Genomic DNA, 15,342 nt, shown 5'->3' with positions numbered 1-15,342 from the left:
AGTTTTTAATCATACTTCTTAAGTTATAAGAAAAAGTAAATAATTTAAACTCAGTCCTCAAATAATTCATTTTGAACCCCATTTTTTTTTCATGTTTTGAATTGATAATCCTAATGCCTCTACAGTAAGGACAGAAAAATGTTTAAAATATGCATTTTTGAAGTAAATAGTGTAGTAATGTAAAAATCACACACGGACACACCAAATCATTCTTTTTCTGAGGTTTAATTTTAACTAATGAATTTTAAATGATGGATATAACAGCAATCCAAATCTTTGCTTATTATCAGTACACAAACTATTTTTTGTAACTTGAAGGTGAAAGAGATTCTTTTCACTGTGGCAATGCTTTCACCCTTTTTATGGTCTTCCTTTTCCTTTTTTAATTTTTTTTTCCTTGAATCCTTTTTCTTCAAGTTTAACAAGTCACTTCTGGTTTGGCTAAAGTGCAATTCTAGCACAATAATGTTTCAACTTGCAAGGAAGAACACCCTTGTTGAGTTGATAAAACTCCACCAGCTGTATCAGATCCGTAAACCTCGTGTGGCCATCGTCCAGGGTGTGGAACATTTCACCGTCATCTTCCACCTGCAAGAGGAAAAACAATAAACTAGTGAGAAGGGCAAACAACCCAGCAGGAAAATCACATTCCATTGTATACTGCGTCTTTATATGCCCAAATTCAAGCTTACATAACTAAAGGACAATATCAAGAATGGCATGCCAATTTCTTTTTCATAACCTCACTTGCATTGAAAGGAAATATCATCTGATCCCAGTATAAGCAATATGGCTGTACTTTCTCTACCTCTAGTTCCTGCATTGTTCTGTAATTAGACTAGTATGACTATTCGGAATCAATACACAGTGAGAACTCTGAGCTACTCAGGGTATTAATGACACCACTTACAGACATTAACTTCCATTTCTAAATGTTGTCTACCTAACAGGCTCACTTAGTATATTAAAAATGAATATTCACATAATTTGTATGAGTAAATTGATTCTGAAGCAATAAAATGTTATGTTAATGGGCTGACAAAGTTCCTTTTTTTCTGGTCTTGTCAGTAAGCTCTCCTGGCATTAAGCAATTCATACTTGCCAGGAACATCATTCACATAATCAATGTATGAAGTAGGGAAGACACTTCATACAGACTTTGGATTATTCCAAAAAGAGTCCATTCAAATGGAAACACCAGTAATTTAGCAATCTCATGTAACACTTCCTGAAAGTTAGAATAATTCTCTATTCCACACTACCTGGTTCCAATATACTGATCACATGCATATATACCAAACAAATGTGTGCACACACACCAGCAGAAGCAACAAAAATCCAAAAGCAAGTTGTGCCACTCAGAAGCAGAATCATAAAAAATTTTAAATGTGCTCAAAATAGTTGAAATAATCTCCAGTTCTGCAGCACCTGTGCATCCATCCACAATGAATAAAAACCAAACTAAAAAAGCAAAAAATAAAACAAAACAAAACACATTTTGGGACAACAGAGAAGAAAGGGCTGTAAAATAATGGTTTTTAAAGAACTGCTAGTAGAATTCAGGAGAAAGAATCTTTAGTGGCCTTTAAACAACAGGGGGCATGAGGTCTATACGATATTGCTAAATCAAATTTCACGGGAAAAGAAAATTTAATTTTTACAATTCCTGTATTTCTTACATTAATTCAGACTCATAAAACCATTTATGCCAAACTTAACTCTAGTCAAAAAAACCCCAAATTATATTTAATGAAAGAACCAGAGAAAACCAAATTTTCCAAATGCGTACACATCAAGATCACCTCTAATATACAAATGTGAAATCATAAATTACTTACTGGTATAATCTGAAAGTGCTTTATTTTTTGTGCATGACTCATTGACAGCACAAAAGTTTTGGGGTTGCTCTGGCTGTCCCGGACCAAGAAAACTCTAAAGAAAGAGAAAGAATTTCAGTGTGTTTCCACATTTACTTTTGGTTCTCATAGAAATACAGCATGCGACAAAACCAGAAAGTATACACATAAATGCGGCTAGTTTTCTCCCACTGCGTATTCAATGATGGGATTATCCAACATGGTAAACAATATGGTCTAACATTACCTTTTACTCTAAAACTGTCTTTCATGCTAATTTTAATAGCCCATTTGAAAGACTGTTTGCTCACAATAACCCATATAAATGCTATGATGGCATCAATAATTGGTGCTGTCTCCTTTTTTCCACTGAAAAATTGAGTATTTACATGTAACTATTTTGCACAGAGAATGGGACATTAGCATATTGCCATTTTAACTTCTGGGTCATATTAGGCCCTGAAAGAAAAAATTATTTAAAAGGAAATTATTTTTAATTACCTCTTCTGGATCCCCTTTTTTCTTGTTTTTGCTTCCTACTGTTACATACACAACAGAAAGTGAGAAATAAATACGTTCTAAAAAAATCAACCCTGAAATCATTTATTAAGTGTATGAGCAAAATATTTTAAGATAAAGAAACACCCAAACAGCATGTCCTTTAACCTGGAAAAATGCAGCAGAAAAACCTTTATGATGTCAAGCCAGGAAAACAAGATGTGGCCTAATGGCCTAGAAGAAAAGTGCTGCCAGGCGTGGACTCTTCCTTACTGGCAATACAGTGCAAAACCAGCTTTGTACTAATTGTTGGCACACAGACTGCAAAGAGTCTCCAGTGGTGACTCCAGTACTAATCTCGGTGTGCCTGGGCAAAGAGGCAGCCAAATTTGAGCCAGCACAGACGTCTGATGAGATTACCCATTTCAGCTATGCTGTGCGAGATCCCAACTCTGCATCACTGGGAGAGGGGACAAAAGGGGGTTTCACTGGTCAATGAAGCTGTACCTGTCTCCCACTCCTGAGTAAGTCACCACCACCACCTAGTGGCCTGCCTTGCATCATCACTTCTTTCCAAAGAAATGCCAGAGAAAAAATTTTTAATTAAAAAAGTAAAGATGCTATCATTCTTTATGCAATTATTTCATTCAATTTACAAAAACTGGGCTCAGAAGGAAGGGAAATTATGATCCTCCAAAACATTTATCTATTCTTCACAGTTTATTTCTTCTCTTAGTCTCATCAGATTGTGATTCTGCTGAATGTCCAAATTTATATCTAAAAAGACCATGCCCCATGCAGGGAAGCATATTAACATGTTTTCTTATTTAGAGTCTAGTGAAATTCTGACTTGCTATTAATAATCTTCCATGTGAAGATGCATTTTTATCCAAATGTCAGTATTAAATCACCTTGAAATCTTGTCATCTTCTTAAGCCAACCCTTGAAAGATATAAGAGCCCATCACCCCTTGTTTAAATTGATGCTAGCTCCATTTCTCATCCAAACCTCAAAACAACCTCGTCGACTGTATTGTATTTGGGAAGAGAATGTAGTCAGTATTATATGAAGTATCTGAAATACGTTGACAAAAAAATTCTTGAGAGTATAAATTGTTCATAATATATTTTATATTTCTCCTGTATCTTCCACGGTACCCCACTAAAAGATAATATGAGAAAATGTCAAGAAGGACTCTTTGTATAGGTTTATATTACTTCATGTTTTTAAATTTAGATAAAGGACATTGGAATATAAACAGAAAGAAAAAAAGGAAAGTCTAAATATATAAAGCAACTTTTTACTTAACACACCCTGCATCAAAATTTGATATTAGTGACTGTCAGTTAAGAGCAGAGCACCCCATTTAGTTATCTGTTCATTTATGCACAAATATTAACCACACAGGATGGAACAGGTGTATAGATATTTCTAGGATACATTGGCAGCCATCCTTATAGAACAAAGTCCCTTCTGTTTTAGTAAGTCGAAGTCAAAACTCTTTGTGTTGTTGAATAAGTAATTACTGACTATAGCAGAAATAAAAATCACTACCATTCAAAATCAAACTTACCCATCCACAAGTCCTTGCTGAATAATCAGTCGCTGAGCTTCATCTCTAGAAATTTTGTGGTGAAACCAAGGTTGGGAGCGGTGGATAGCTGAAGAAACAGAGTGAAGAAATACAAAGCTTTGTATGAAATGATCACAGCTGAACGATATGCGAACTTTCTACCATAAACCCTCAGTGAGTACACCTGAATGCACCCTGACCCAGGCATGGCGAGGATGCAGACATACCCATGTTCGCGGCAGAGCTCTGTGAAGAGGCCGTGGGGCTACTGTGAGTGCCCAGGCGTAAACATCCTTTTTTCTGCACAAAGAAGGGAAAAACAAATTTCAGCTTTCTGAGTGAAGCAAACTCAATTCACAATTTTTTTTAAAGAACATGAACCCATCTGTACCCTCCATGCGAGTCCCTCTTCAACTGCAACTGAAAGGGCTTCCGTGGGATTCTCTATGACTCTGCTTTTCTGGCCTGAGAAGTCCATTGCTACCAGGGAATTCTCTGATATACTTCTCTGGGAAAAAAACACATTTTTTTTTTACCATGAGAATATATTTGAAGTTATATTGCAGTGCTTTGCTGGCAATATGTTTGCATTCTAGGATGTGGTTCCTAAGGTGGCTAGCAGGACATTAAAATGTTAACAATACATATTCAAGGTAAAATGGTGCTATAAAATAATTTAGTTAAATAAGTTACACAGTTATTAGTTAAGGTAAGTGAATTAAGTGTCCAATAAAGGGATTAAAACCTTTCAAGGTAAGCATGCCTTTCTCCTAAAACAACCCTCTCTTCACATTTTCTGGTAAAACAGAAAGACAACAAAGTAGAAAAGCTTTTTAGCCCTTCCTGTGGATAAAAAGATCCATTACTTCTGAACTTGGTTCTCTATTATACTTTGAGAATCATCAATTATCAATTAAATGTCAAATCTATCTAATTATGAAGCAGCTATTTATTAACATTCATGATACACTAAAGCGATAACAAACTGACTTCTATCACTTCTTTAGATAGAAATGGTATGCATTTTATAACAGAACTGCAGTATGCATTTTATAAGTTAACCACCTCAATTTTCATCTAACTTGGAAAGTCAAATTTAGTGAAATAATTTAGATAACTCCACATTCTTACATTTTTCTTTAATTTAATATATGAATATTTTTTCATCTTGTGAGAATAATCATGGCAAACTGAGGGCTGCAAAAATAAGTCAATGACAAAGAAAAACTGATAAAAAGGAAGACATCTTTAAACATAATTTCAAACAACTTTTTGCTAATAATTTTTGTCAGTTACTTTTTGTGTTCCTATTTTCTGAATGTGAAAATAAAATACCCAAAACCTGGACTTAATTTTATTTTTTATTTGTTTAGGGCTCTACTACACAGCAATCTGTTAAGAAGTATGCCACCCAAGTCATGCATCTTTAAAAAAGACAATTGTCAAAATCTCCAGTCAAGTGTGTCACTCAGTTTTTAAAAATTTAAAACTCTCCAAAGGAAAAAAATTCAAAAACTATGGACAATGGACAATGTTTATGTCCTTCTCTACTCGTTAATAGAGGAGCAAAACAAAAAATGGAAGGCTCATGGTAAATGAGGAACCAATGTGCATCGGGAGACTCACAGCTTAAGACCATTCTGCATCTCTCCACAAGGGTTCAGCCAAATTTTCTAACTCGGCCTAACAGTCTCCAGTCACATGGGTGCCTGAAACCTCATCCATGCACAAAGAATCGGGGCGGGGGCTCATTTATCACAACATCCCGCACTGTGCACTTTACTAGAATTTGTTATTTCCTCTTCAAATCATGCTACTGAAGTCTACAATTTTATTAAGGTTCATCTTTACTTCCAGAGATCTGACGTGCAATCCTTCATTTGTTACAGGAGCCTTTATAACTGACAGCTGCTGTCTCTATAATCTCTGTTTGCTGCCATACCTTACTTTGCCCTTCTCACCTGTGATCTTCTGTGCTGGGCTGTGTACCAGTTGGGTATACTTTTGTTTTTGCCAAGTTTAAAGAAAAGCCTCCACCTTCCCAAACCACAGAGTAACTAATCTCAGTCATAATGATGCCTTATCCTTATATCTCTGCCTCACATGTAACAATAGACTCTGTAATCTCGAATTCCTAATAACATCAAAGTACTATTAGGAAAAATAAATAAATAAATGTGACCTCTCTGTTTGTTTGTTTTGGCCTACAATATGATAGACTAGAATGTAAAACAAGGTCTCATGCTCCATAATTACTTGACATAAGTAGGGAATCTACAATACAATTAAGTACTTTCTTTTTTTTATTTTATATATTCATTTTTTTAGAGAGAGAGGAGGGAGGGAGAAAGAGAGGGAGAGAAACATTGATGTATGTATGAGAGAAACATCGACTGGTGGTCTCTTGCATGCCCCCAACTGAGGACCTGGCCTGCAACCCAGGCATGTGCCCTGCCTGGGAATCGAACCAGTGACCTTTTGGTTCATAGGCCAATGCTCAATCCACTAAGCCACACCAGTCAGGGCACAAATAAGTATTTTCATTTGCTACATTAACTACACTAAAGGGAAACACAGGAACATAGTAAATATTTTCTACTGAATGGCAGGTGGTGGATAAAAAATTAATAGTTTACCTTTGGTGGACAAAGAAACGAAAGTGAAGCAAAATCGGACTTGAACTCAAAAGGTCATTTTCAGCTCAATTTCTTTCACATAGAAAAACAATGTTGATAACATTCAGAATCAGTGTATTTTTCAAAACATTTGTCTATATTGCTAGTTCTTTCTTCTGGTGGTATAAGCAGGGCAAACCCTAAAAAAAATGGTCCATAATTTTAAGGGCATGCCTCTTTTTTTGAGAAAGAAAGGCCTGGGTACAGTCTGGATTATCCAAGCCAAACACACTGAGATCAGATCCAGTCACTCTGAGTGGACATAAAATGTTTTTCAGGCAGTTTAGCTGTGTGGCAACTAGTAGCCATTCACTCTCTGCCACCCCATTAAAAAAACATCTAGATAAAGCTGCAGTGTATTCCTTAGCAAGAGGGCATAAAATTTCCTCAGATGTTGTTCTCTCGTTGACTTCATATAGGGCAACCAGACATCAGAGATTAAATTGATTCTAGAAATTATTCAACTGCCCTCATAATTTACACTGCAGGACACCAGTGGCTCCATCAAGGTCACACAGTGCATGGTAAAAGCAGAGACAGGCAGGCTCTACCTGGAGTTCTTTTATGTACCACAGAGTGGGGGGGCATAGGGAAGAAACTGTGGTATGGAATGTTTAGGTCAGCGTCAAAAGTGAGGCGGAATAAGAATTTGTGTAGACTTTCTTCTCCCATCCCCTCACTCCATCCAGGACCATATTAACAGATGCTCCTTTTAATGAATCCTCCATTTCCCTTAAAAAGGACCAATTATATTTGGCTTCCTGAAATAGCTGCTGAAGATTTTCATTTCAAAGGCTGACAGTGGTGGCTGTTACATGTTATGTATAACTATCATGTTCATTATGGCATGAGACTGTGTTTTTCTCATTTCCTTTCTCAAAATTTATCTCTGAAGAAGATAGATAATAATTTTGCCCCTTTACACTAACACTTCCATGTTGCACTGAAAACAGTGCTTGGATGAAAACCAGCAAAGGCAGATGAAGGGGACTAATATCCATTATATAGGTCACTGATTCTTCCACAATAATCTAGAAAGTGGGATTAGGTATAGACACCAAAATAAAAACAAATACTTTCCCCACACTTCTTAGTTTCCTTCATGGAAATTAAGGAGGGCAGAGCTAAAATCTCAAGTGTTTTCTGATCATGACAACTGCCATACAGAACAGACAGGTCCCCATCACAGACACCCACAGCCCATCTCCTTCAATTCCTGTTTTCAACCGGATTCACCCAACAAGTGCATTTTCCTACACATGGTGTTGAACAAGGAAAGCTACACACTAGCCAAACTGTCATATGCATATTGATCAACAGTAGGATCACGTTCAATGGAAATAGTCAAGAATAATACCATACTTGTATGCTACTAACAGTGATGAGAATAGAAAGTTCTTTGTTTATGACAATTTTTCCCATGATGAAGAGGACACTAAACAATAATTGCCTTCAAATGCATGACTGCTATTAACATGTTCATCCTAATAACTTTAGATTCTAAAAGAAATGCAGAAGGGTTTAGCAAAGGATTAAGATAATAAAATTCATTACTATTCCTATATATATAGATTGAAAGATAAGGATAAGCTGACAAATTATAAAAATACCTTAAAGTGATTGCTTTTATAAAAATTCATTACATTCCTGTTTCTCATTTTAGAGCTTAAAAGTAATATGATACAAAGATGAGAAGTTACTCTTCCATAACTTAAAGCAGCAGAACTAAAGGATTGGAATTCTTTTTCCATATTAGTCTATCAGGCTTCACAATCAACATTATTTCATGCTCCATTCCTAGAATCCAGCCTCTCATCTGCTACATTACATGTGGGAAAATGCTCCTTCTTGGTCACAGGCTCGAGGAGCGTATTTTTAACCTAAGTGGAAGTGCAGCATGTTAGCTGATTTGTAACACAGGCACACACATCTGAATTCTTAATGTACTCAATACTAAAAAGCACAAGCAAATTGGCAGAACATAAAGTTTAATTTAAAAAATAAAGTTGTGTTAATGTACAGAAAGTTAAAATTAGGTCCTAAAGAAGAACGTGTCTGTGTGTGTCTGGTGACCAATACCCAAGTTGTGCACAGTATAAACCTGAGAAGTGGCACTACACTTAATACAACATTTGGCCTGTATTTTAGCTGGCAATTTTGGGGTTTTCTGGAGAGCAGTTTGCTTGTCAAGAAACTGGAAGTTTAAAATTTTTATTGTTAGAAATCCAGAATGCAAAAGAGCTTACATATGTATAGTACAGCTTTTAAAATTCCAAATCTGTACAGTAGACTATGACAATTCCAGAATTAATATTAAATTAAATAAACCCAATAATCAAAACCAATAATTAAGAAAACATCTACAACTCCAGGAAAAATATTCTATGTATTATCTTATTAAGATCTAATCTTCAAATGTTGTAATGACACAGAAGGACTCATGCAATTCTTTCAAATATTTGAAAAATTTCTTTAACATACAGCTATCTATTTTAATTAGGTATTTCATGTATACTGTACTGCTGTGATTTTAATACATAGGCTGCAATCATACAAACTCTAAGAAAAAATAATTCAATATAACATTAGGGTAAGATGATGCCAGAGTCACTTTATCTGATAGAAAGGAAAGAATGTAAATGTATTATAATGTACTATAACTGCAGATTAAGATAACATAAATATAAAATGAAATATAGGTTCAAAATATGGTCCTTACCATGGGCGATATACTCTGAGAACTGCAGCCACTTCTACCTTGATATGGATGCATGTAATTCTGGTACAGCTGCATGCCGTACTGCAGAACAAAGGAATAAAGACACAGTCCCACCACTTTTACTACACAGATAATTTACAAAAAGCAACACCTTCATTAATTATACACCATCAATATAAAAAATAAAAATTTTAAGCATTCCTTGAAACTAACAAGTTAAAGCAACAAAATTTTTGAAAGATGAACTTTTAGGGCCTTAAAATGATACATTTAAAAAATAGTGTTTTTATTTGTACCCACTATTTAAGGTCTACTTCACCAGTATAAAGATCTGGAGCTGACATTTCTATACACAATTTTTAGCACCAACAGCAAAATTGTTGGGAGGGGTACATTATCTAGTGATAGGAAAGCTCACTTGGGAAGGCTTTATGGTCCAAAGACTCTGCAAACACATCCTAAGCAAAACCAGGTAAAATTTACCAAAACTTTCAATGACTGGTTGATGAATTACATTGTCTCTTTGGTAAATCCATGCACTGGGCCCTATGTCAAAGATCTCTGGCTCTGTAACCTCCTCATAAATGTAACCTACATTACATTTATGACACTGTTTCATGTTTGGCTCTAAATTCAGGGAAATCAAAATGATGGGGAATTAGGCCGAGTTCCAACAAAGGGTCACAAAATATAACATAAATGGCAGTAGATAAGAACTGCAGCATCTTTACTTTCAGGAGGTAGCATCAAAAAACTTGGGCTGCCAGGCTACAAAGAGAAGAATGGGTCTAGACTCTAATACCAGATTATTAGTTTCAGAGACATTAAGAATGCCAACTTCTGTGACCCGACTTATCTTTCAGTGGTCCCCATTTGAAACTGGAAGATAACCCACTTTGATTTAAATCACTTTGGTACAGAGAAAGAAAGAAAATGAAAGAAAGAAAAGGAAGAAAAGAAAAAGGGAAAGAAAAAAGAAAAGAAAAGAAAAAAGAAAAAAGAAAAGAGAAACCGATGGGACAAAGAGGTTTTGTTTTTTGTTTGATTGTTATTGTTTGTTTGTTGTTTGGTTTTTTGTTTGTTTGTTTTGCTATACTCTACAATTCTCTCCATTTCATGGAGCCATAATGAACTTATTAAAAGTAGGTCCTATATATAAAAAAGACACACCATGGAAACTAATCTTACCCTTAGGGTATTCACCTATTTAAATATTCCAACAGAGCTATTTCTCTACTAAAGACTATTTCCTTAAAAATGATTTCAGCAAGCTGGATATATTTGGTAATTAGGCAGACAGTCAGAGTAGAGAAGGAAAGTCACTGTGTTTAAGACTGTGCTTTCAACCTGAATATCATTCAACCCACACTCATTTAAAATTCTGTGCTGACTTCTTTTATCTAATTATTTCCCAACTTTTAAAAATTATTTTTTTTACTTAAAGTTTGATTGACATTGATGAGATCTAATAAAATTTATTATAAATAAACTCTCAGTCTACAATAATTTTTAAAAGAAGACAGAGGAGCTCCATTCCTAGTGAAGTTCATTTTGGAGAATATACAATAACCTCCAGCCAATACTGTCACAAGGTCCATGCTGCTTGGCCACCTTTTATTTATCTGCAGTGAAAAGCCTGCTACCAACTAATAAGACTGTTTTCTTTAGAGATGTATTGTCCCTGGTACCTGTGGCGCTGGCTAGTTGCTTCTGTGCTTTTGGAGGTCTGTGGTAGGCATTTAACTCTGGCTGAGGGGTAGGGCATGGGCCGCTTTATCATTTCTCTGTCCCTATGGAGGGGCAGAGAAGGGACCAAAATACGTTCGAGTGAAGCTAGCAGAGTTTTAATTGAAGGAAAGGGAAGCAAACATGTAACTAGGACACTGTGGATGAGCAAATGCCTTTTCTAAGTCTCAGATTTTCTGATTCTGTATGTAACTGGGATTTCTCCAAAGAGAACAGGAGTATCTCCATCTGATGTTACATGAAAACAAAAGGGAAATGAAAATAAAACATGCCAAATTCTTGGGGGAGGCTGTCTAATAAGTAGTATATAATAAAAACTAAAGGGTACTTTCAGTCCAGCCAACATAACATAGACTACTTTGTCCCTGCTCCTCCCCACTAAGTACAGCAAGTCCTCATTTGATTAAAACATTGATGAGAGGAAAAGAAGAACTGACTCCTAGCTGGGGCCACTGTCTGTGTGGAGTTTGCACGTTTCTCCATGTGTGTGGGTTTTCTCTGAGGACTCCAGTTCCCTCCCACATCCCAAACATGTGCACATGAGGTGAACTGGCATGTCTATGCTGTCCCATCTGAGTGCACGCATGTGCGTGTGTGTGTGCCTGCGACGGAAGGGCATCTCTTCTAGGGTTGGTCCTGCCTTGAGCCCTGAACTGCCAGGATGGGCTCCACCACCTTCAACCCTGAACAGATGGGAAAATCATTTTCTCACTTATTTTTATACATCATTCTTAAGTGAATGTAAAACTCACATTTATTTCAATGTTTGAGGTCTGTATTTAGAAGTTTGGTGATATTCATTTGACCAGAAGTATACCATAGAAACTTAACTCTTGTTTTTATCAATTAGCCTTTGGTATACTGGTTTCATTACACATCATTTCTGCAGTTGCAGTTCTCAAGAACCTATCAAGGACATTAATTGAGGGCTTTCTGTGCAATGGTAAACCCTGGAAATAACACAATAGACAACCAAAGGTGGGGATCTAAAGATACCTCTAACACCAGGTGACCCAAGTCACACCAGCCACAGGGATCAAACAGGTACCCCATTGACAACCTGCCAGGAAAACCAACTCAGTCCCCTATTAGAGTGTCTCAGGTATGTCTGTGCTGACAAGCCCAGACTCATGAATCTGGATATTATGAAGTGTAAAACAGATCATATTACTTTCCTGTTTGAAATCCTTCATGGGTTTCTCACTGGCCCCAAGATAAAGGTCCTCACTGGTGCTTGCCTCCCTCCCTAGCCTCAGCTGGAAAAGCTTTACCACAAATGAAACAAATTTGTGGTAAACAATTACACCAATGGGACCAGAATGTGGTAGCAGAATAATGGCTCCCACAGATGCCCACGTTCTAATCTCTGGAACCTATGACTATGTTAGGCTACATGGAAAAGGAGAATTAAGTTGTATGTAGAATTAAGAGTGCTAATCAAGTGACCTTGAAATAAGGTGATTATCCTGGACTACCCAGCTGGATCCCATGTAACCACAGGGGTCCCTATAAGCACAAGGAGGAACCAGAAGGGAAAGAACCAGAGATATGGCAGTGCGAAAAGGACCCAGTCCATACTGCTAGCTGTGAGGGAGGATGAAGGGGCCATGAGCCAGGCAATCTAGGTGGCCACTAAGGCTGGAGAGGGCAAGGAAACAGGTTTCCCCTAGTAGCCCTCAGAATGTAGCCCTGCTGTCACCTTGTTTTCGGGCCGCTGAAGACCTCTTTCAGATTTCTGAATGACAGAGGGATAAGATAATAAATGTGTACTGTTTTAGGCCATCACTTTGGTGGTCATATGTTACAGCAGCTCTAGAAAACTAATGTAACAGAGCATGTTGAGACTAGACATTTATGACCTGCAAGTGGCTTTGAGGAGAGTCAGGTGAGAGAAAAATGTGAGAAGGGGACAATCTGACAGAAACTAAGCATTCTGTATATGAAATGATCACAAATTCTTAGACACACATTTCTTCTCAGATTTTAACATCTTTACATTTGACTTATAATCTGTGGCATCTTATATTCACCACGGATCAACCAACTTGTCACCACCCAAAACAGGTGGGATTGAGAAATCGTTAGCATCAAACCTTGCACAAGAGATGTCAGTGGATAGAGAGACAACCCCACAGAACAGAGCAGGGTGCCCATCTGAGAGGTTCAACTTTCCCAAACATTTTGAGAGCATACAGCTGGATAGTCTGTGGAAAATATGAATATCCTTGACTCTGAGGTGAACATTATTTAGAAAAGCCAGACTTAGAATATAAAAAAACTTAAGGATATCTCAACTAATTTATTTCACACATATATTTTCATATATTTGTATATATCTCTGTGTGCATACAGAAAACTAATAAATGATGAAAATCTAGGTCTGCATAAATCTAAGCTAAGTGAAAATAAATTTATAAGTAATTCATATTACTTATCGCATCATATCATAGCATCATATCATAATATTATTGGCATAATTCTTACTTTCTAGTTACACACAAAAATAATGGTGTATCCTAGTGAAGTCAGCGGTGTGTTAGATTCACTGAAAGACTAATCTGAGGACATGGGCTTACCACCTGCTTCTGTGTTGGGTCCTAATTTTGAGCCCAAGTTAGAAGGGAGGAAGACTTGACTAACAAGGTTGGAAAGCATGTCCTCTACTGGCTTTCCACAATTCTAATGGAAGGGGAGAGAAAATTAGAGACCTCAGGGTATTTTCTCTATCATATTCACAATAGTCAAAGAGTACAAATAATGAAAATATTCATCAACAAATAAACTGCTTATTTAACATACATAGACATACAGTGGAACATGACTCAGCCATAAAAAGAAATGAAGTACTACTGCTGTATGCTACAACGTGAATGAACCATAAAACATTATGGTAAGTGAAAGAAGCCAGACACAAAAAGTCACCTATTGTATGATTCTGTTCATATGAAATAGAGAAATTCATAGAGATAGAACAAAAGTTGGTGGATGCCAGGGGCTGAAAGTAACTGCTTAACAGGTATAGTTTCCTTTAGAGGTAAAGAAAATAGTTAAAAAGATTTTTTTTTCATTTATTGATTTTGTGAGAGAGAGAAACATCGACTTGTTGTTTACTTATTTATGCATCACTGGATGCTTCTAGCACGAGCAAAGACGGGAGACCAAACCTGCAACTCTGGCACATTGGGATGATGCTCTAACCAACTGAGCAAGGGCAAGAAAATGAGCAAGGGCCAGGGCAAGAAAATGTTTTGGAGTGAGACACAGTTGGTGTTTACACAACATTTTGAATATACTAAATGCCACTGAGTTGTTCACATTAATCTGATTAATTTTATATTATGTAAATTTCACTTCAATTAAAAAAATTAAAAGAATAAAAAAACAAACCCTCTTCCAAACCTGGTATGACAACTAATCTGATTCTGATTATTCTGCCCTTCCTCAAAAGTAAATGGTTAATAATTTTATAATTTTAAATTTAAAGTTCTGTTAAATTTACTAGCAGATAGGTTTCAAATACAAATGTTTTCTATACATTTTGGAAGAAATCAATTCTGTGTCTTCCCTATATACCTAACTTTAGAACATCCTTATTCCTTCCAAAATGTTTACCCACAAATTATACTTATGACAGTTGTAATTTCTATATAACACAAAGGTAGATGCTTTAATAATATATCTATCATAAACTTTATATAATAATTTGAGTTATACTTAAAATAGAAAGCAACTTATACAATACAAAAATGAAATACAAAACAACTACACTAAATATATATATCCAGGTGGGCACCTTTCAAAATGTACTTCATAATGAACGGATTGATGGCAATTTTTTAAAATACACACTAAGTCATGTACAGGAGAAGTTTCAGTCAGTTCTACTGGCTATAAATGTATATTCTTAGGCAAAATTAAAATCATAACATTTCTAAAAGTAGAATACTTCACACAAAAAAGATAAATGTATTAGGTTATTCCACTCTACTCTGCAAATGTTTATTATCTTTTAGAGAAAAATACAATATACACATTGGGTGGTGGTGATTTCACTTCTTACATTCCCACACAGACTCATGGCAAATCTTTGCATTTTGAAATACAGCTATTTTCAAACCTTGATGCTACTCCCAGCATTTAATAGAAACGCAAGATTGCAGTGAGATTACCTTAAGCAATCTAATCGCGGTCACCCAGCACGTCCTACTCTGCTCTTCTTCTGCACAGAGCATTTTCAGGTCTCGGGGCCCCCGCGCTTTGTTAGGCTAGAAGGCC

The 15,342-nt window shown here is 36.2% G+C and overlaps 1 protein-coding gene across 2 annotated transcripts in view; it reads right to left on the bottom strand.

Annotated features, from left to right (window-relative positions):
• Window positions 1–206: 206 nt before the first annotated feature.
• GRB14 (growth factor receptor bound protein 14) overlaps window positions 207–15,342 on the bottom strand; it is a 124,139-nt gene continuing 109,003 nt past the window's right edge. For both annotated transcript variants that reach the window (XM_045831076.1, XM_045831085.1), the window contains 7 exons: window positions 15,237–15,332; window positions 9,322–9,402; window positions 4,319–4,435; window positions 4,155–4,227; window positions 3,928–4,015; window positions 1,839–1,932; window positions 207–588 (listed from right to left, as the gene is read on the bottom strand). In XM_045831076.1, the coding sequence (XP_045687032.1) occupies window positions 442–588; window positions 1,839–1,932; window positions 3,928–4,015; window positions 4,155–4,227; window positions 4,319–4,435; window positions 9,322–9,402; window positions 15,237–15,332 (696 nt within the window). In that variant the 3' untranslated portion in view covers window positions 207–441. The remainder of the gene's footprint in view (window positions 589–1,838; window positions 1,933–3,927; window positions 4,016–4,154; window positions 4,228–4,318; window positions 4,436–9,321; window positions 9,403–15,236; window positions 15,333–15,342) is intronic.

Source organism: Phyllostomus hastatus, unplaced genomic scaffold (genome assembly GCF_019186645.2).
Source record: "Phyllostomus hastatus isolate PE091 unplaced genomic scaffold, TTU_PhHast_1.1 phas_contig_1, whole genome shotgun sequence".
Taxonomy (NCBI): domain Eukaryota; kingdom Metazoa; phylum Chordata; class Mammalia; order Chiroptera; family Phyllostomidae; genus Phyllostomus; species Phyllostomus hastatus.
Note: the sequence above shows the minus strand (reverse complement) of the source record. Positions and strands in the feature narration are given on the sequence as shown.